This window comes from Capra hircus, chromosome 9 (assembly GCF_001704415.2).
Source record: "Capra hircus breed San Clemente chromosome 9, ASM170441v1, whole genome shotgun sequence".
NCBI classification, from domain to species: Eukaryota; Metazoa; Chordata; class Mammalia; order Artiodactyla; family Bovidae; genus Capra; species Capra hircus.
In genome coordinates this window covers 35,527,368-35,549,131 of record NC_030816.1, presented here as the reverse complement: position 1 = coordinate 35,549,131, position 21,764 = coordinate 35,527,368, and the positions used below count along the sequence as shown (strand labels likewise).

Here is a 21,764-nt window from a genome sequence, read left to right as displayed (position 1 = left end):
TGACTGAGAGCATTAGGACAGAGTTTACGTCTGTCCTGGGGAGGAGGGAGAGAAATAGACAGTGAATGAATGTAAGAGTCGAAAGTGCTCAGGAGAAGACTCCGTGTCACGTAACCAAGAAGAGAGACTTGGGGATTTGGGGAGTGTGGCCCGTCTTGTGATGTATACCTCTCTGCTGTCTTTCCTGATAACTTTTCAGTAGAATCTGTACTCGCAGGTGTTCTTTTGAAACTACCAAAATGTGCTGAGAGTTGCCTCAGAACTGTAACAGATTTATAGAGTGAGAGCAGAGCCTACCTGTGGAAGGATACCACATCCAGGTTACATAGTTAATTCCTTCTGCCAGACTCCTGTCCTCACTGCTTGCCTCAGCTCTAATTATTTAATATTAGGTGACCCTAGTGGTAATGAACCCACCTTCCACTGCATGGGATATAAGTAATGTGCTTTCAGTCCCTGGGTCAGGAAGATCCCCTGGAAGAGGGCATGGGAACCCACTCCAGTATTCTTGCCTGGAGAATTCCCATGGACTGGGGAGCCTGGCGGGCTATAGTTCATAGGGTTGCAAAAAGTTGGATATGACTGAATTGACTTAGCATGCAGGCATGTCACTAACTTTGACCTTTGATTAGTGTGAAAACTGTGGCTAAGAAACATTGTATGACAAATCAGTGATTCTCAGTCTTACTTCTAATAAAAAGTTAACAGTTTTCAGGTTGCCTCTGACTTCAAAGTGGTTACTTAATGTCCATTTCTTCTGTCATGTCTCAAGTTCATAGGTTTCCTTCAATTGTCCCAGAAGGTCCAAACACATTTTCATATTTCATATGCTAAGAGCATTTTAGATTTGAGTACATAAACTGCAGAGTCTGTGTTCTTCCCAGGAAGTCTGGTACATGAATTTCTGGTAGAGTAGGAATTTTTGGTGGAAATTTATTCCATCTTTCATGTAAATGGCTAAATATTCTTCTTAAGGCAAATCATTATCTATATATTTTGGTAGGTTTGGCAAAAAGAAACAGAATAACCCAACCTAACTGAGCTCATTTTACCAACTATTCTTATGACCAGTTGCTCATGAAAAAAATATAGCTGTACTGAGTAGAGATTCCAACTGTCATTTATTAGTTAAGCCATTTTCAACTGGCTCAAATCCCTGTGCCTCTTTTTCATGTGTAAGAGGATAAAAGTACCTCTTGGAATTTTTGTGAAGAATTAGTAAAACACTAATTTTGTGTATAGTAAGTGATTATAAACATTATCAAATAGCATGATCAAAACTCCTCTGAGTTGTGAAAGCATGAGAATAGATAATGTACAGTTTATTTTTTATTTTCTTTTTTATGTTTAGGATGAATCCCAGTGTGCCATAGAGACACAAATAAAGGAGCAACCAGTAGTGATGTCAAGATAGCATTGTGCTGATAAAGAACAAGGACAGAGAACAATGTATAAATATCCAAGTGTGTGTGTGTTTGGTGTGTGTGTGTCGGGGTACTAACTAGACTCTGTATTTAGGAGTTCCACATGGAATGGCAATCTAGGACTATTGCTTACTAACAGATATGAGAGAGACTGTGTCATGCATATGCTATGCTTTGAGAAAGAAATAGAAGAGTCTTCCATCTTATTAAGATGAAGTTCTCCTTCATCTTATTAAGACTGAAAAGTTCTTAGATGATTTATGGGAAAGTGAGAAGGATTTGAAAAATAACAGAAGTGACAAATGGTAATCAGAGGCAAAAATATACATGTAAGATAATAACTGAAAGAAAATATAAAGTTTAAATTCTAAAAATATTTTGGTATAGAAATTTTAAAATAGACATGCTTAAGTACAAAGGCAGATTTTATGTTTGGATAACAAATAAATGGCAAATAGAATAGTTTTACTCATCAAACTCATTATGGGCAAATAAAATTCAACCTACAGAACAATTTGATGGATTCTTTGGTACCATTATCACATTGAAATTGGGAGTAAAGTACTTTGGAAACACCTGGAAATTAAGTCACGCTTTAAGAATTAAAACTATGAAATCAAAACATAATGGATGATAATGAAAATTTACAAAGCCACCTTAGAAGTCAGAATGCCTCCTGTCTGAAGGTACCTGATACATCTAAAGAAAGAATATGGCCATCAGAGAGAAGATAAGTTAGACATTTGCATTCTTTAGACCAAAACAGGAAAATTCAGATGACACACCTAAAAAATGTTAATGGAAAGATTTTTAGTTGATTTACTACCAAGAAGATGAGACATCTTGCATTCTGGATGCAAAATTTGAGTACTGACTTTGGAGAAAGATTCCAGGGTTGGAATTTGGTTTTGTGACTTACTAGACATGGGATTTGAAAATAATAACCCATGTATCAGTGTCTTCATTTCATCTGCAAATTGGGACTGAAAACAGTACCTCTTTAGAGTTCTTACAGATAAAACACAAGCCTGCAATTGTGCTATATATGATTATTACATTCATTGGGCCAATTACCTTTGTTCTGATCCCAAAATGATATTAAGGAAACTTAAGATTGCTGTATGGTTTTTCATGTAATCTGAGAATGCTTGGGTTATGCAATTCAAGTTTTGCCATGTCTGTGACAAATACATTTCTCATTATAAATTAATAGATTGGATTATATTTTACTCTCATGATCTTGATTAATATGAGAGCATTATGTTAGCAACGTGGCATTTGTTTCAGAGCAACCTAAAGGTCTTTTGAGCTAAAGTCAATTTCAAAACTTCAACATATATTGCCTCAGTTAAGGATGTGGTTAAATTCAGTGACAATTCTTCTTTATAAGAAATTATACCTCCAGAGAAGTACATAATAGAGAATGCTTACGGATACATGATAGGACGTTACCAAAATCAAGGAAAAGAGAAGAGTGTAGAGAAAATGTCTCTTACTATTCTCTCATTTATGCTAATAGAGGCCAAACCACAAAACAACTTCCTTTCCACTAATATCTTTCACTATTTCAATATCCCCTAGTATATCACACACAATTCCATCCTTGTGTAGACAATCCAATGATGTTTTAACATCAAATTTTATTTATGTAATTTGCCTTACTTTACTCAGTGATTCCATAGTGATTCCCCCAGCTTCCTCATCCTCAGAGGTGGAGTCAAGGCTAATATTCAATCTTTATGGTAAGTCAGTGCCCCTGGCTACAGTTGATTAGACCAAGGGCTAACACAGCTGGGCCAATTAGATCCTCTCTCCAGGAATTTTGAATTGGAACCAAGAGAGATTAGCTGGTCTCTGCCAGCTGCTGTATGTATAACAAGTAAACTCAGGAGTAAATCTGAAGCATGGCCATGTCTCCTGTGTGAACTGTGAAGAACAGAAAGCTGGTCTCATTGGAAAGATCAGAATGAAGCAGACCCACACAAAAAAGAACAGAAGTGAGAGATGATATCTTAATAACCCTGCTCCTACTTGTTTCTAATTCTGAGGAATGACTGATTTCTCACCTGGGGGTTTCATAAAACTACCTAGATTTTTCTTAAAAATCTCCATTTCTGCTTAACCCAGCCTGAATTGTTGTTTATTGTTTTACTACTCGAAACTGTGAATTTTCTTTACTTAAAAAGTACATTCTTAAAAGGTGCCCTTCATAACTGGTTTTTGTCTATTACTGGTCCAGCTTTACCTCCCACTGTGTGACAGCTCATATTCAATTTTCTAGTAGCAGCCACCAAATAACTCGAGATTTTTGAACTGCCCGTACTCTCATAACACTTTCCATACTCTCATAAGTTTTCTACCTGCAGTTTCCTCTTCCTACAAGTAATTCATCGTTTTGCACCTGACAAATGGGTACCCCTCCTTAGACATTCTATCCCCACCACTTCCATTATACTTTAGAGTCATGTTATTATATAAAATTCCTTGTAGAAAAATGATTTGCAAGTCTATCATCCTATAGAGACGATAGACACTATCATATAATCTCTGAGATGGCAAATATCTACTGTATATGATTTGGTATTTCACTTCTGCCAATTCAAAGCACAGAATAAGTGCTGTCATGTTTCTGATATATCCTCATGTTTCAGTCTTTCATAAGATAAAATATATGTTCAGTGAACACAGTTGCTAGAGACATTGGTATTCTTAATGGTATTCTTTTCTGGGGCAAAAAGATAAAACTCCAGAGTTATATTCTGCTTGGCATTCCCAGCAGCACACAGTAGTTCAAGTAATTATTGTTAGTCATGGGCCCACCTTATAAAGTTTCTTGAGCTGTTTCATCGTGTTAACTTTAAATCATGTGGCAGGATAAAAACTTTAAAGTGGCAGGATAAAATCAGTAAGAGCAGCATCCTGGGACAGAGCCAAAAGAAGAGCTGTGAAGGACCATTTGCTGCTTTATAACTCCACTGACCTGGACACAAGTAGGAATTAGAAAAAACAGCAGGCTACCTAATCAGCCACTGTCTGGAGAGCTGAAGTTGAGATATCACAAGCTGAGAGAACAGGTAGAGAGACAGAAGGATGGTGCACATCTAAGCAGGATCATCTTGAGACAAAGGGACCTGCAATGTGGCCATCAGAAATGAACAATGAGGTGAGCCAGTCTTCTAGGGGTGGGTCAGTAACATTGTCAGGACAGCAGGCAGTCAAACATCCATGGTGAAGGATGAATGAGTGATGCTGTGAAGTAAGAGGAGGACTGCTCAGAACTCCTGGTTTGCCCCAGACATCCTGGGTAATGCTTATTATCCTGGACTAATTGCTATGCACTTACCACTACCCCCCTTAGATTAAAAGGGCCCTAGTTTGATTAAACAATTATGAAGTGACTTTTAATTGTAAACAACCACTGAATCAAAATAACACCAAGCTGGTCACAAACCAAAGTGCAGTCATCATTTTTAAAGAATTTCTAAAACACTGCTCTGACATTTCTGGGTTGCCTTCATTTGTGTTGTTCAGTCAGAACCCCTTCGAGGACATCTTCCTAGTCTCTGGTTCAGACGAGGCTGGCTTTCTTTCCCCATAACCCAATAGTGCGTCCTTCCTTTGTCCCTCCTACTCCCACCAAATAACCCCAATGCAGGCCAGAGTCCTTCACAGGATTTGGATGAGGCAGATCTCTTTCTTGAGTGTGATATTCTGTTGGTCACTTGTGTCATCAACTGGGAAAACATCAAGTGGTAACAAAAGTAGCATAGAGGAAGAGAAAACTGAGCAATGAAGAAAGAATTCCTCTCTCCAACCAGGCCCAGGGTTTATTTTCAGTTACAGAGGCAGTTAAGTCTCATTTTTGCTCAGTGTGGTGTGAATTAGATCTGCATATATTACCAAAAGACTCCTGACAAATACAACTGCCTTCTCATTAAACTGTCTAGCTTTTTACCTGCCCTATCTCGTTATACCAGGCAGAGACCCACATTCAGCAGGTATATGAAAAGGACAGAGAAAAATTAAATGATAGGATAGATCTAGGGCTCGGTGAGCCTAGGACAAAGCCACTTATCATGACTCTGGTACCCCCTAGTGAGCACAGCACTTAAGTTACTGTTGCTGGAAATCAGCCTCTAAGGCGCTTATTTTCTCATGAATTTGTGCAAGCAAATTTTAATAGCAGTAAGAAAGAATGAAAATGCAGCATTAATTCTATTGGCTTTCACAAACTGGAACATTCCGAATGGAAAATTGACCTTTGCACACATTGAACTTTTACCAAAAGGCTTTAGAGACCAAAGGGTTTTAGCTTTGATGTGGTCAAAAGCACTGCTTGCTTCTTAATAATGACATAATTGCTTTTTCTCATAGCAGCAAAAGAAGAAATAGGAAAAATATATTCTGGCATCAATTAAAAGAGTAATAGGCTGCAGCCCCTACCTTCCAGGAAGCAGTGATACACTACATGTAACACTTGAGCTCAGTCCATTTTCTAGGATAGGCTGTTACCAGGTAAAAGCCCTGTGGGTGTGATGGAGCTTGTCTTGCAGCTTAGATCCAGCCTCACGCACATGGAAGCTGTTCTGGCATTCTCTGTCCACTTTGTCCCCATTATCCCTGTTGTGTCCCCCATTTTGAACTTGAGACCTCTGGGTGAAGCTCTGAGACTCAAGTAGGATTGCATTGTGCTTTCTCTACTCTTATTGAAACAATTTTCTCTAGATGGACTGATTGTATAGAGGTGTAATATTTCCCTTTACTTGTCTGGAGAATCACAAGCCACTGATATCATTTGCCTCATGCTTTAGAATCCTTTATGTATCGAGTCAAGCCTTAGGACTTCATATTTCAGTGGCCTCTGAGCGTATTTCTTCTTACCTTCCCTCATAGTATCCACAGCTGTGCTAACTAAAATTGTTCTATGCTAACTAAAATTCATAAGTCAGTCACCAGATTTATTAAATACATACCATAGGGTATGAATCACTACTGGCTAAACCTAGATATATAAATATTTAAGGGCAGTGCATTTGTTTTATAATAATCCATTTGATAGACAATAGCTCAATTCAGTGTGTTAGAAATAGTAAGAGTTAACAGGTTTTTATATATATTTGATGGTAAACGATAAGATTTCTAATAAATTGGATGTGAGGTGTGCTAGAAAGAAAGGATTAAAGATGAAATCAAGGTTTTTGTCCTATGTAATTGGAATGATAAAGAGTTGCCATCATCATAGATGGAGACAAATGAAGGAGGAACAGTTTTAGAGATGGAAGAGATGAAGAATGTTTTTTAGTATTTACTATACATCAAGGTAGAGATTTTGCTTTCTTCAGGAGTCTCCAAGAACACCCTTACCTTTAACATCAGTTTCAAAGTTTGAGGGTCTACAAGATCATCTTCACTTCTGATACCAAGTGCTGTTTTAGGAGTCCCCAAATTACCCTAAGGTTTGATAATTCACTGGAACTCACAGAATGACCAAAAGCTGCTATACTCACCATTACGGTTTATGACAAAGATACAGAATAAGATCAGCTAAGAGAAGAGGCAAATGGGGCAGAGTCCAGGGAAGGTCTGCCTTCAGGTTCCAGTCGTCTTTAACAGTTTTGTAGGGAGCCCTAACTTCTCCAGGAAACAGTGATAATAGGCATGGAGTAATGCCAGCCAAGAAAGCTCATACTTGATGTCCAGAGTTTTTATTGGGGTTTGGTCATGTATACCTGGCTGACAACCTGCTTGACTGAGCTGTAGGTCTCCAGCCTTTCTACGGGTTTGCTGATACCTCATGACCCAAAGTCCTTAAGATTAATTACATTGTTGTATATCCTGTGTGGCCCAAGTCCTCTGAATAAACAAAGATACTCTTCTTGGGGCTTACAGATTACCATCCAGGAGCTAATTGCAAAGGCCAGATCTCTCTGTGGGTAATGTTAATTTTTTTATTATGCGGTTGTCAAATAGGAAAGTGAATTTAGGAGTCTAGAATTCAAGGAAATGGTCTGGTAAGAGATAAATTTGGAAGCCATCAGCATATAGATGGAGTATTAATTAGGTTCCTAGCAGGAAGCAAGCTTCCTTTACATGCTTGAAATGAAGAGATTTTGATAAAGACCACTCACAAGATAACAGGCACAGTTTAGGGTGCAAAGATGGCCTGTTGAGGCACACACGTAGCAGGAATCTCTGAGCTCCAAGAGCGTGATTACCAGAAACCAGTGAGAAGTGTTAACATGCTACAGGCACAGTGATAAGTCATCTCTGTGTATTAGCTCACTTGATTTTTTAATATGATTATAATTACTATAATCTCATTTTCACAGATGAAAAAATACATGTTTTAAAAATTTAAATATCTTTGTCTACAGTCATTCAGTAGAAAGTTAACGATGTAAGATTCAACCCATGTCTGCCTGATGCAGACTTCTATGCCACAATACAGTTCAGAAATTTGGCATCATGATGTCACATATAAGATTAACCTATGGAGGACTTTCCTGGTAGTCCAGTGGCTAAGACTTCATGCAACCAATGAGGAGGGCCTGGATTCAATTCCTGGTTGGGGATCCCACGTGCTGCAACTAGGAGTTCACAGGCTGCAACTAAAGATCCAGTGCAACCAAATAAATAAATAAATGTTAAACTCATGAAAGGGTTTCAAAAGTGTTTGAAATGGTTCCAACCTTTCTTCACGACTATCTGCTAAAGGATATTCAGGGTATTCTAGCTAGTGATTTACCACTTAGGCCTTCCTGGGCCTCTGCTTTGCTAGATTAATGTTTTATAAGCCTTTGTGTTATGGACTTTCCAGATGGGAGCTGACCATAAAGAAAACGAACATCATGGCCAGATACTCCTTGGAGGATATGTCAGGGCAGAGACAAATTAGATTTCCCAGGGAAACAGTTCAGTTCAGTCACTCAGTCATGTCTGGCTCTTTGCAACACCATGGACTGCAGCAAGACAGGCCTCCCTGTCCATCACCAACTCTGAGTTTACTCAAACTTATATCCATTGAGTTGGTGATACCATCCATCCATCTCATCCTCTGTAGTCCCCTTCTCCTCCTGCCTTCAATCTTCCCCAGCATCAGGGTCTTTTCATGACAAATATGTGGGGAAAGAGTGGCAGATTTTATTTTTGGGCCTTCCAAAACCACTGCACATGGTAACTGCAGCCATGAAATTAAAAGACGATTACTCCTTGGAAGAAAAGTTATGACCAACCTAGACAGCATATTAAAAAGCAGAGACATTACTTTGCCAACAAAGGTCTGTCTAGTCAGTTGAGTTCAGTTCAGTTGCTCAGTCGTGTCCAATTCTTTGCGACCCCATGAACTTCAGCACGCCAGGCCTCCCTGTCCATGAACAACTCCTGGAGACCACTGAAACCCATGTCCATTGAGTTGGTGATGCCATCCAACCATCTCATCCTCTGTCGTCCCCTTCTACTACTGCGCTCAATCTTTCCCAACATCAGGGTCTTTTCAAAGGAGTCAGCTCTTTGCATCAGGGGACCAAAGTATTGGAGTTTCAGCTTCAGCATCAGTCCTTCCAATGAACACCCAGGACTGATCTCCTTTAGGATGGAGTAGTTGGATCTCCTTGCAGTCCAAGGGACTCTCAAGAGTCTTCAACACCACAGTTCAAAAGGATCAATTCTTTGGCATTCACCCTTCTTCACAGTCCAACTCTCACATCCATACATGACCACTGGAAAAACCATAGCCTTGACTAGATGGATATTTGTTGACAAAGTAATGTCTCTGCTTTTTAATATGCTATCAAGGTTGGTCATAACTTTCCTTCCAAGGAGTAAGCGTCTTTTAATTTCATGGCTGCAGTCACCATCTGCAGTGATTTTGGAGCCCAGAAAAATAAAGTCATCCACTGTTTCCCCATCTGTTTGCCATGAAGTGATGGGACCAGATGCCATGATCTTAGTTTTATGAATGTTGAGGTTTTGCCAGCTTTTTCAGTCTCCTCTTTCACTTTCAACAAGAGGCTCTTTAGTTCTTCTTCACTTTCTGCCATAAGGGTAGTGTCATCTGCATATCTGAGGTTATTGATATTTCTCCCAGCAATCTTGATTCCAGCTTGTGCTTCCTCCAGCCCATCGCTTCTCATGATGTATGCTGCATAGAAGTTAAATAAGCAGGGTGACAATATACAGCCTTGATGTACTCCTTTTCCTATTTGGAACCAGTCTATTGTTCCATGTCCAGTTCTAACTGTTGCTTCCTGACCTGCATATAGGTTTCTCAAGAGGCAGGTCAGGTGGTCTGGTATTCCCATCTCTTTCAGAATTTTCCACAGTTTATTGTGATCCACACAGTCAAAGGCTTTGGCATAGTCAATAAAGCAGAAGTAGATGTTTTTCTGGAACTCCCTTGCTTTTTCCATGATCCAGCAGATGTTGGCAATTTGATCTCTGGTTCCTCTGCCTTATCTAAAACCAGCTTGAACATCTGGAATTTCACAGTTCACATATTGTTGAAGCCTGGCTTGGAGAATTTTAAGCATCAGTTTACTAGTGTGTGAGATGAGTGCAATTGGGCGATAGTTTGAGCATTCTTTGGCAGTGCCTTTCTTTGAGATTGGGATGAAAACTGACCTTTTCCAGTCCTGTGGCCACTGCTGAGTTTTCCAAATTTGCTGGCATATTGAGTGCAACACTTTCACAGCATCATCTTTCAGGATTTGAAATAGCTCTACTGGAATTCCACCACCTCCACTAGGTTTGTTTGTAGTGATGCTTTCTAAGGCCCACTTGACTTCACATTCCAGGATGTCTGGCTCTAGGTGACTGATCACACCATCGTGATTATCTAGGTCATGAAGATCTTTTTTGTACACTTCTTCTGTGTATTCTTGCCACCTCTTTTTAATATCTTCTGCTTCTGTTAGGTCCCTACCATTTTTGTCCTTTATTGAGCCCATCTTTGCATGAAATGTTCCCTTGATATTTCTAATTTTCTTGATGAGAGCTCTAGTCTTTCCCATTCTATTGTTTTCCTCTATTTGTTTGCATTGATTGCTGAGGAAGGCTTTCTTATCTCTCCTTGCTGTTCTTTGAAACTCTGCATTCAGCTGGGTATATCTTTCCTTTTCTCCTTTCCTTTTCACTTCCCTTCTTTTCACAGCTATTTTTAAGGCCTTCTCAGACAGCCATTTTGCTTTTTTGCATTTCTTTTCCTTGGGGATAGTCTTGATTCTTGTCTCCTGTATAATGTCATGAACATCTGTCCATAGTTCATCAGGCACTCTGTCTATCAGATCTAGTCCCTTAAATCTATTTCTCACTTCCACTGGATAGTCCTAAGGGATTTGATTTAGGTCATACCTGAATGGTCTAGTGGTTTTCTCCACTTTCTTCAATTTCAGTCTGAATTTGGCAATAAAGAGTTCATGATCTGAGCCACAGTCAGCTCCCAGTCTTGTTTTTGCTAGTCAAGGGTATGGTTTTTCCAGTAGTCATGTATGGATGTGAGAGTTGGACTATAATGAAAGCTGAGCACCAAAGAGTTAATGCTTTTGAATTGTGGTGTTGGAGAAGACTCTTGAGTCCCTTGGACTTCAGGGAGATCCAACCAGTCCATCCTAAAGGAGTTCAGTCCTGAATGTTCATTGAAAAGACTGATGTTAAAGCTGAAACTCTAATACTTTGACCACCTGATGCGATGAGCTGACTCATTTGAACAGACCCTGATGCTGGGAAAGATTGAAGGCAGGAGAAGAAGGGGATGACAGAGGATAAGATGGTTGGATGACATCACCAATTCAATGGACATAAGTTTGTGTGAACTCCGGCAGTTGGTGATGAGCAGGCTGGCCTGGCATGCTGCAGTCCATGGGGTCATAAAGAGTTGGCAGAACTAAGTGAGTGAACTGAAATGAACTTCGTGTGTGTATGCATGTATGTGTCAGAGTGAGTTTTCAGGATTTGGAGATTTCAGAAGAGAAACAATATAGCATTTTAATGAGTTACTTCTGGCAATATATTTGCAAAATTCTTAAATGTGTTTATGGGACTATAAGTATCAGAATTACTATTTGGATTCTACTCATTTGAATGCCTGGTTCAGTGTAGAACCATAAGGGGCCTGGCTTCAATAGAGAGTGTGGTGCCTAAAATGTCTGATCTGCCATGTATTATTTTCCATTCTGAAGCATAGAAAATTTTTGCCATCCATAAAACAATATCATGGATAGGATTTGATGACACTAATAAATAAAGAGATAGTAATGTAGGGAAGACTGATGCATGATGCCACCATGCCTGCCTACCCCACCACTAAGGTTCATATCCCTTCCTGATACATGTCCCTGATCACAGAAGTGGTCTCATGCACCTTCTCAACATACTGCTCCAGGTAGCCACTGATAATCAATTGACTCTGGAATGTAAATTGAAACTCGTTTACCAGTTGGTTTCTAGTACATCAAGCAAAAAATGTTTTTACACATTTTCAGTCTTGAATTATGAGGCTCTGTCACTCTTTTTAATTACTATTTTAAAATTTTATTTATTTTTTAATTGGAGAATAGTTTCTTTACAATATTGTATTGGTTTCTGCCTTACGTCAACATAAATCAGCCATAGGTATACACACATTTCCTCCCTCTTGAACCTCTCTTCCATTTTCCCACTCCATCCTACTCTTCTAGGTTTTCACTGAGCATGGGTTTGAGCATCCTGAGTCATACAGCAAATTCCCACTGGCTATCGATTTTACATTGAAACTATACTTTTCAGTGCTACTCTCCCAATTTGTCCCTCCCTCTCCTTCCCCAACTGTGTCCACAAGTCTGTTCTCTATGTTTTCATCTCCACTGCTGCCCTGAAAATAGGCTCATTAGTTCTGTCTTTCTAGATTTCATACATATGCATTCATTTATGATACTTGTTTTTGTCTTTATGACACTTAACTCTGTGTAATAGGCTCTACGTTCATCCACCTCATTGGAACTGACTCAAATGCATTCCTTTTTATGACTGAGTAATATTCCATTGTATATGTCTACCATCTTTATCTAGTCATTGTTGATGGACAGCTAGGTTGCTTCCATGTCCTGGCTGTTGTAAATATAGCTGCAATGAACACTGGGGTACATGTGTATTTTTCAATTATGGTTTCCTCAGAGTATATGCCCAGTAGTTGGACTGCTGTCTCAAGTGGTAGTTTTATTCCTAGCTTTTTAAGGAATCTCCATTCTGTTCTTCATAATGGCTGTATCAATTTACATTCCTACCAACAGTGCAAGAGGATTCCTTTTTCTCCATACCCTCTTCAGCATTTATTCTTCATAGATTTTTTGATGCTGGCCATTCTGACTGGTGTGAGGTGATACCTCATTGTCATTTTGGTTTGCATTTCTGTAATAATGAATGATGTTGAACATAGTTTCATGTGTTTATTAGCCAACTGTATGTCTCCTTTTGAGAAATATCTGTTTAGGTCTTCTGCCACTTTTTGATCGGGTTGTTTGTTTTTATGGTATTGAGCTGTGCAAGATGCTTGTCCATCAGGTCTGTCATTCTTTAAAAATACAGCAAATTTCAGAAAGAGAAATAAATAGCTGTCTGCACAGTTGAAAGTGAAAGCGAAGTGAAAGTGTTAGGCCCTCAGTCATGTGCGACTCTTTGCGACCCCATGGACCCCACCAGACTCCTGTGTCCATGGAATTCTGCCAGCAAGAGTACTGGAGTGGGTAGCCATTCCCTTCTCCAGGGGATGTTCCCAACCCAGGGACTGAACTTGTTCTTCTTCCCGACCCAGGAATTGAATCCAGATCTCCTGTATTGAAGGCAGATTCTTTACTATCTGAGCTACCAGGAAGCCCCTGTAAAGTTAATGTTAGGATTTAAGGGTTTTTCCTCCAGGAAACCAGAGCTCTAATTTTGCTTCCATAGTGCTCTCTCCCTTTTTTAAGAAGATGAAAACCACACTTGAAGTTTCCTCTCATCTTTTCTTCTCCCCACTTTTTTTCTAGACCCCCCTTTTTTTCTAGACACCCCCCCTTTTCTTTATTTTCTAGTTTCTCTGAGCTGAACAAATTCACCTCACCCCCAAGGAGGGGAGGGCTGACAAAAATTTGGAGATAGTGTTTTTTTTCAGTGTCAATCTACCTCTTCTGTCAAAGTTATTTATGATTTTCTTACGATTGGCTTCCTTCTTTTATACTTAAACATTAACATACGTTACAAGGTCTACAACTGGTTTACATATTTTAGTTTTATTTTAAACACTCTGTAGAACCTACAAAACATTCAATAACAATAACTTCCTGAAATGTTATACTTGGCCTTTCCATAAATTGTCTTTTCCCCACTGGAAAACACATTGGTGGTGATTGAACATAGATGAATCATTTTTATGCAGTGCATTTTGGGTGAGGGATGTCTGGCCTATACACAGACCACATTCACTGAGATGATAAATAGGCCTGATGAATAAGCCAGGTGGCAAAGCTCTAGTCTGTGTGGCTACTGAAATGGATACATCAGTCCACGAGGAAACTTGGGACTCCCTTCCTGGGGCTGAGGGAGGCTGGACCTGCAGGAAAGGGATGTGATTGATCTCATTAGAAGCAAGCGCCAGCTGGAGTGTGCATAAATGCTCCTTCTGGATTCTCCTTAAGAATTAAATTGATGGCAACTTCTGAAAAGAGCATCTCAAACCTCTGTCTCCTGTAAGCTTAAGATAAACCTTGATTTTAAGTACTGTAAAATAACTGAAAGCAGAAAAAGCTTTAAAAAATGCACTCTCAGTGAAGGAATTAGAGGGGATAGAATGTTACTCATCTACCAAAATAAAGGGATAATTGCAATGTGGTGCTCTTCTTTGTTAGAAGATTTTCAGGAACCCATCTGTGCAAATTGTTTCTATTTTATTATCATTACATCAACTAATTACATTAGGGAAAAGGGGATATTTTAATTAAAAGACTGTTTTAAAGTGTTGCAATTCTACCCTCCCATAAAATAACTGAACCAGGTGCCAAATTTGTTAAAGTAAACTGCATTTCTGAAAACTGTTATTTGAAAATTATTTGTGTTAACCATATTTTAAACAAAGTAGATTTTGCCCTTTTATTTTATCTAGTAGCTGGGCCCTTTTATTTCTCTTCTGAACAGAGCACCGTAGGCCAGGATCACATATGTTGTTGTGTAGTCAATAAATCGTGTCTGACTCTTTGCAACCCCATGGACTATAGCCCACTAGGATCCTCTGTCCATGGGATTTCCCAGGAAGGAATACTGGAGTGGGTTGCCAGGGATACTTCCAACCCAGGGATTGAACTCACATCTCATGCTTGGCGGGTGGTTCTTTACCACTGAGCCACATGGGAAGCCAGGAGCACATATCAGTTCAGTTCAGTCACTCAAGTCATGTCCAACTCTTTGCGGCCCCATGCATTGCAGCATGCCAGGATTCTCAGTCCATCACCAACTCCCAGAGCTTACTCAAACTTATGTTGATCAAGTTGGTGATGCCATCTAACCATCTCATCCTCTGTCGTCCCCTTCTCCTCCTGCCTTCAATCTTTCCCAGCATCAGGGTCTTTTCTAAGGAGTCACTTCTTCACATCAGGTGGCCAAAGTACTGGAGCTTCAGCTTCAGCATCAGTCCTTCCAATGAATATTCAGGACTAATTTCCTTTAGGATGGACTGGTTGTATCTCCTTGCATTTCAAGGGAGTCTCAAAAGTATTCTCCAACACCACAGTTCAAAAGCATCAACTCTTTGGCTCTCAGTTTTCTTTATGGTCCAAATCTCACATCTATGCATGACTACTGGAAAAACCATAGCTTTGACTAGATGGACCTTTGTTGGCAAAGTAATGTCTCTGCTTTTTAGTATGCTGTCTAGGTTGGTCATAGCTTTTCTTCCAAGGAACAAGTGTCTTTGAATTTCATGGCTACAGTCACCATCTGCAGTGATTTTGGAGCCCAGAAAAATGAAGTCTCTCACTGTTTCCATTGTTTCCCCATCTATTTGCCATGAAGTGATGGGATCAGATGCCATGATCTTAGTTTTCTGAATGCTGGGTTTTAAGCCGGTTTTTCCACTCTATTCTTTCACTTTCATCAAGAGGCTCTTTAGTTCTTCTTTGCTTTCTGCCATAAGGGTGGTGTCATCTGCATATCTGAGGTTATTGATATTTCTCCCAGCAATCTTGATTCCAGCTTGTGCTTTATCCAGCCCAGCATTTCTCATGATGTACTCTGTATATAAGTTAAATAAGCAGGGTGACAACACACAGCCTTGACTTACTCCTTTTTCTGTTTGGAACCAGTCTGTTTTTTCCATGTCCAGTACTAACTGTTGCTTCCTGACCTGCATACAGATTTCTTAGGAGGCAGGTAAGGTGGTCTAATATTCCCTTCTGCTTAAGAATTTTCCACAGTTTATTATGATACACAGTCAAAGATTGTGGTGTAGTCAATAAAGCAGAAGTAGTTGCTTTTCTGGAATTCTCTTGCTTTTTCAATGATCCAGCAGATGTTGGCAATTTGATATGTGATATGTTGCATAGGAGTGCTGTTGGAGGTAGGAAGATCAATAGAGATCCACAGCAGTAAATACATGGCCAGTATTGTAATTAAAAGACATTCCTATTGTTTAAGCCCTTTTTCCTTTTAATAAAAACCTCATCTACGTATATTAACTTATAGGGATGCCATCAGATAATTCATATTAAGTTCCTGAGTAAAAATCCACTCCAGATGTCTTGAATACATCTCCCATTTTGTCAACTCTCTTATTCTTTCAAGGTGTTCTGAATAATAGAATTCACAGAGGGGTTTGTATCTAAATGTCAAATAGTAGGGAAGGCAGAGGATCTAGAATGGAAATATGGATAAAAGAGAAACAATAGCACTGGGTAGAGTAATGAAATCTTAGAAGCCAAGAAAGATCTCTACGCACCTGTGCGGGAGATGATGGAAAGCTGGAATTTAAAAATCACGAGTCTGCTTTCAGTATTCAGACAACTCTCTGGATTTCTTCTCTTTGATTAAAATGTTGAACCACTTTTATTCCAAAAACTGATTGTGAAAAGCATTATAGAACTGTATCTCATGTGGTTAAAGACTGAATAAATGCTATTAATCTAATCATTATATTTATCCATTAAACAATGCCTTGTACATAGTAGACATGCAGTAAATACATGTTGTGTATATAAATGAAGACAATAATTCCCTTGAATTCAAGAAGGAGATGGCAAGTCCTACTAGCAACAGCTATTTTTTTTTTAAATTTATCTCTTGAGTATTATTCCTCAGGGAAGCTGGCAAACTGAAATCTGTTACATTCATGCCAGCAGGGATGTATATACGTGAAGAGAAGTAAACATTTACTGTACCTAGTGGCTCAACGGACTATCCACATGAGTTCTTAAGACACTTGAAAATAATTGACGCTATTTATACTTAAGGTGAGCCCTACAAATGCTATTTGTAGATTTAATACCTCTGAAAATTTCTACTTCCAAGTCAGTTGAACTTTTTAAATTCAGAACTGTTGAGCTAATCTCTAACTGTATAGCTACTTTTTCTTTGATAATGAGTTTATCTCAACATTTTGATTGATATTTTGGTGGTGTTAGGTTTTCAGTCTATATCAGTGTCAAAATAACTTCCAAGAATAGATTAGTAACCAACACATTTTAAAAATAACTATATTATTTCCTTCTTAGCCCAGATAACAATAATAAAAACCCACTGCTTATTGAAAGTCTAATATAAGCCAGTTCCCCTTTGGTGTTTTATGTATTAATTTGTATACTCAATAATAAAAACCCACTGCTTATTGAAAGTCTAATATAAGCCAATTCCCCTTTGGTGTTTTATGTATTAATTTGTATACTGATATAGATTATATGGTTTTACCCTCTAATAGAAAAGAGGAAAGCAAAACAAATCTCAGATATAATATCTTGCATAAAGATTCACATACCATAGATTTTTTGAACTGAGATTCACACTCAACTCTCGGGATATTGCTACTCTGATAGACTAAATATCCCAAATTTACATTTGACAAAATCTTGTGAGATAAGGTAGTGAAGGGTAGCTTTCTTTTCTTTATTCACCTAAGGTTGGTATTAGATCTGTCTGTGTTTATATAAATAATTAGAATAATAGAAATTTAGAACTAAGAATATTTTAGAGGTAATCCAATAAAGATTTATTTGATGCATGAGTAATGAATTTTTTTTTCTTTCTCTCTCTTATTCCTACACTCAGTTGTATTTACAGTTTTCTAACTCATTCTTCCTGGTTGGAAATCATTTTAAAATTATTTTATTGTCTTATGCTACTAGTTAATATAAAATACTTATTATTCTATTAAATTGCTCTGCCAAAGTGGTTCAAAGGGTAGCTCTCATAAGACACCAAAAATTGGATCTATCTTTGGAAATTGACCACACTCTTTGATGACCAAGAAAATCATCTGGAGCAATTATTAAAAATCCTCATGCATGAGTTGTATGCCTTGAAGATTCTGACTTGGTTATTAAGATTGTACCCAGCTTCACAGATCGCTGTCATCCATTCCAAAGTTTGGAAGTCACTGCCTTAGAGCAAGTCTCCTCTATTTATAAAAAGTTGTTAAACAATATTACGGTGTGTGTGTGCACTCAGTCGCTCAATTGTGTCTGATTCTTTTCGGCCCCATGGACTGTAGCCCAGCAGGCCCCTCTGCCCATCGAATTTTCCGGGAAAGAATACTGGTGTGGGTTGCCATTTTCTATTCCAGAGGATCTTCCTAACTAGGGATCAAACTCATGTCTTGCATCTCTTGCATTGGCAAGTGGATTCTTTACCACTATCCCACCTGGGGGAGAAGGCAATGGCACCCCACTCCACTACTCTTGCCTGGGAAATCCCATGGACGGAGGAGCCTTGTAGGCTATAGTCCATGGGGTCGCTAAGAGTTGGATACAACTGAGCGACTTCACTTTCACTTTTCACTTTCATGCATTGGAGAAGGAAATGGCAACCCACTCCAGTGTTCTTGCCTGGAGAATCCCAGGGACAGAGGAGCCTGGTGGGTTTCCATCTATGGGGTCACACAGAGTCAGACACGACTGACGTGACTTAGCAGCAGCAGCAGCAGCATCCCACTTGGGAAACCCAAAGCAATATTACTGTCCTTTAAATTTTTATTATAACTTAGTTTTGAAGTAACCTCATGTGCAAAGAAATGCATAGCATTTTATACACATTTTAGAGAATTTTATAAGTCCAATGTTAAACACTAATACAACTAAGCATGTGTTATAAACTCAAATATTTGTTTTCACCTTTGTACAATTCAGTTTTAACACCTGTACTCGTTACATACATGATTCCCTACACTGAATTATATTACGTTCAATGAGTACATTTGATGTCAATCAATTATGTAGTATTTATTTTACTATTGTTAGTAAATACTTAAACTTGTAAAACAAAATAAGATAATTATATTGTGTAATTTATGTAAATATTATTTGCAGAATTTTAAATATCAAAATTCTAAACTAACTTAAAGTAAATTTTATGGGACAGTACTTTAAAAGCAAAAGTTATTAGGTATATTTATGAATTTATATATTTTTTATCTTTTATGTCCTAAGGATGACAATACTTAAAATTAGTCATATTAATTTTATTAACTATGTTGAAACCTGTTAACATGTATATAGCCTTGTATGTCTAAGAGGATGTATTATTTAATTAAAAACTGAATGAAAAAATTCCCAGATTTAGATTTTATTCTTTAGATCTCTTACATTATTTTAATATGCAGTATATTTTTGTCATAATAGAAAGTTTAGTCTCTCAGGCATGTCTGACTCTTTGTGACCCCATGAACTGTAGCCTACCACGCCCCTCTATCCATGGGATTTTCCAGCAGGAGTACTGGAGTGGGGTGCCATTTCCTTCTCCAGAGGATCTTCCTGACCCAAGGATGGAACCTGGGCCTCCTGCATTATATGCAGACGCTTTACTGTCTGAGCCACCAGGGAAGTCATAATAAGATACTTTTTATTCCTGTTTCTAAACAAAGTTATACATCTACACCAAATTACTAGACCACTACTTGTAAAATAAATAAGTAAGAAAGAAGCCTTCGAAGTTTTTAATAACAGAGAATAACTGCATTAAGTATATCTACTAAAAACCATTGTTTAATTAAGTAGAGAAACTAGAACAGTAGTCACTGACATAATAACCTGTAAGACATTCTCACAAAACAACTATTAATGTACAATAAAGCCCTCTATGTATATATGTGCAAATACATAAGAAATATATGGAAGATAATATTTCAAGCCATCAACCATGACAACCCACTGGGAGTAGAATTAGGGTCAAAGGGAGACTATTTTATTCTATAGTCTTTTATGTATTTAAATTGTTTACATTTAACTAATAGCCATGTATGTCTTTCATTCTTTAAGCTATACCCTAAGATTTTGAGCAGTAATATTAACTAAAATGGGGCTTCCCTGATGGCTCAGAAGGTAAAGAATCTGCAATGCAGGAGCCTCAGGACAAGCCGGTTTGATCCTTGGATCAGGAAGATCCTTGGGAGGAAGAAATGGCAACCCACTCCAGTATTCTTGCCTGGGAAATCTCATGGACAAAGGAGTCTGTCAGAGTCCATAGGGTCACAAAGAGTCAGACATGACTGAGCGCATGACACATTAACAAAAACAACTGGCAATTAGGAATTCTGAAGCAGGACTTTCAGTGGCCACATCGTGAAATGTACATGGTCAAGAAAATCAGGCACTCTAGTGTGTTTTGTGATTTCTATGATCCACTGTGATTTTTCTCTAACGTTCTTCTTCTTTTTTTTTTTCATTAAAGGTCTCATTCGCTTGCAGGAGCTCATCAAAGCTCCATCAAGATACAATCTTCGACTTAAGATCCGTCAACTACCTGCTGATACAAAGGATGCAAAACCCTTACTGAAAGAGATGAAAAGAGGCAAGGAATTCCATGTCATCTTTGACTGTAGCCATGAAATGGCAGCAGGCATTTTGAAACAGGTAATTGCTAAATTATTTAAGTTCTTAATTTCTTTATTACATTTGAGTTTGAAACATGTTTTTGTCTGTTTTTGTCCACATTGCATGGCATTTGAAATTCCCCAAACAGGGGTTGAACTGTGCCATCTGAGGTGAAAGCACAGAGTCTTAACCACTGGGCTGCCAGAGAAGTCCCCTGGTTTTTGATTTTTAAATGAAGTTGTTATTGTTACATGGTCAGTTTAAAAAAAAGTCAGAGAAGTCACTTTGATATAAATTTTCTGATAGAAAAATCTGACAAGTGCTTTTAAGTAATTGTCTTAAAAGGAAAGTAATATAGATAGTGATGATCTTCAAAGCAGATTGAAATTCTGAGGTTAGTTTCAAATAGCTAAATACTGTTTGTTATTGTGAATATTGATTAAAGCAATATATATTTCTATTTAGTGCTGAAATGATGGAATAAACTTCAAAGCAAAAATAAGAGAAAACAAACTGTTCTTTACCTGACATGTATGCTATGCTGGGATGCCTTATGCATATGATCTTATTTAATCATCACCATAATCAAAGGATTATGTAAAAAGTGATTATGTAATGATTATGTTAAAAATAATCAAATAATTATGTAAAAAAAAACACAAATGATCTGTAAAGATGGAGACTAGCTCCACTTTACAGATGAAGAACCAGAGTCTCATAAAGGTTAAGTAACTTTACCAATTCTATCAGCAAGTGTATAGCAGAGGGATTTATATTTCTCCTTAGTGATGTTAGGAACTATTCTTTCCAGAATAAAGCATTGCCTACCTAAAAGTGAAAGTGAAGTTGCTCAGTCATGTCTGAGTCTTTGCTACCCATGGACTGTAGCCCACCAAGCTCCTCCGTCCATGGGATTCTCCAGGCAAGAATACTGGAATGGGTTGCCATTCCCTTCTCCAGAACCTAAAAAGATAATACTAAATCAACTAAAGGAAACAATTCATAGCAGTAAAAACCTCTTACTATGACTTCAACACTATTCAAACCTTACAGTCCACTGAAAAACAGTTATTATTAGCTCATATATAAGGGGATTGATGTAAGGGGTTAAATAGCTAGTACAAAGCTGTACTATATAGTAGAATCTGAATTTGAACACAAGTCTTTGGACTTTGTTTTTTAAGCTCTTTTATACATGCTGGCACTGGAAATAAGTCAACTGTCTTGATAAAATTTATGACCAAATATCTCTACTAGAGGGTTTTACCGACTCAGATGTCAAATTATATCTCATAAAATATAACTACCAATAGTAAATGCC

General features: G+C 38.1%; 1 protein-coding gene across 3 annotated transcripts in view; it reads left to right on the top strand.

Moving 5' to 3' along the window:
* GRIK2 (glutamate ionotropic receptor kainate type subunit 2) overlaps nt 1-21,764 on the top strand; it is a 727,083-nt gene that overhangs the window by 315,238 nt on the left and 390,081 nt on the right. For all 3 annotated transcript variants that reach the window (XM_018053124.1, XM_018053125.1, XM_018053126.1), the window contains exon 4: nt 20,301-20,482. In XM_018053124.1, coding sequence (XP_017908613.1) covers nt 20,301-20,482 — 182 coding nt within the window. The remainder of the gene's footprint in view (nt 1-20,300; nt 20,483-21,764) is intronic.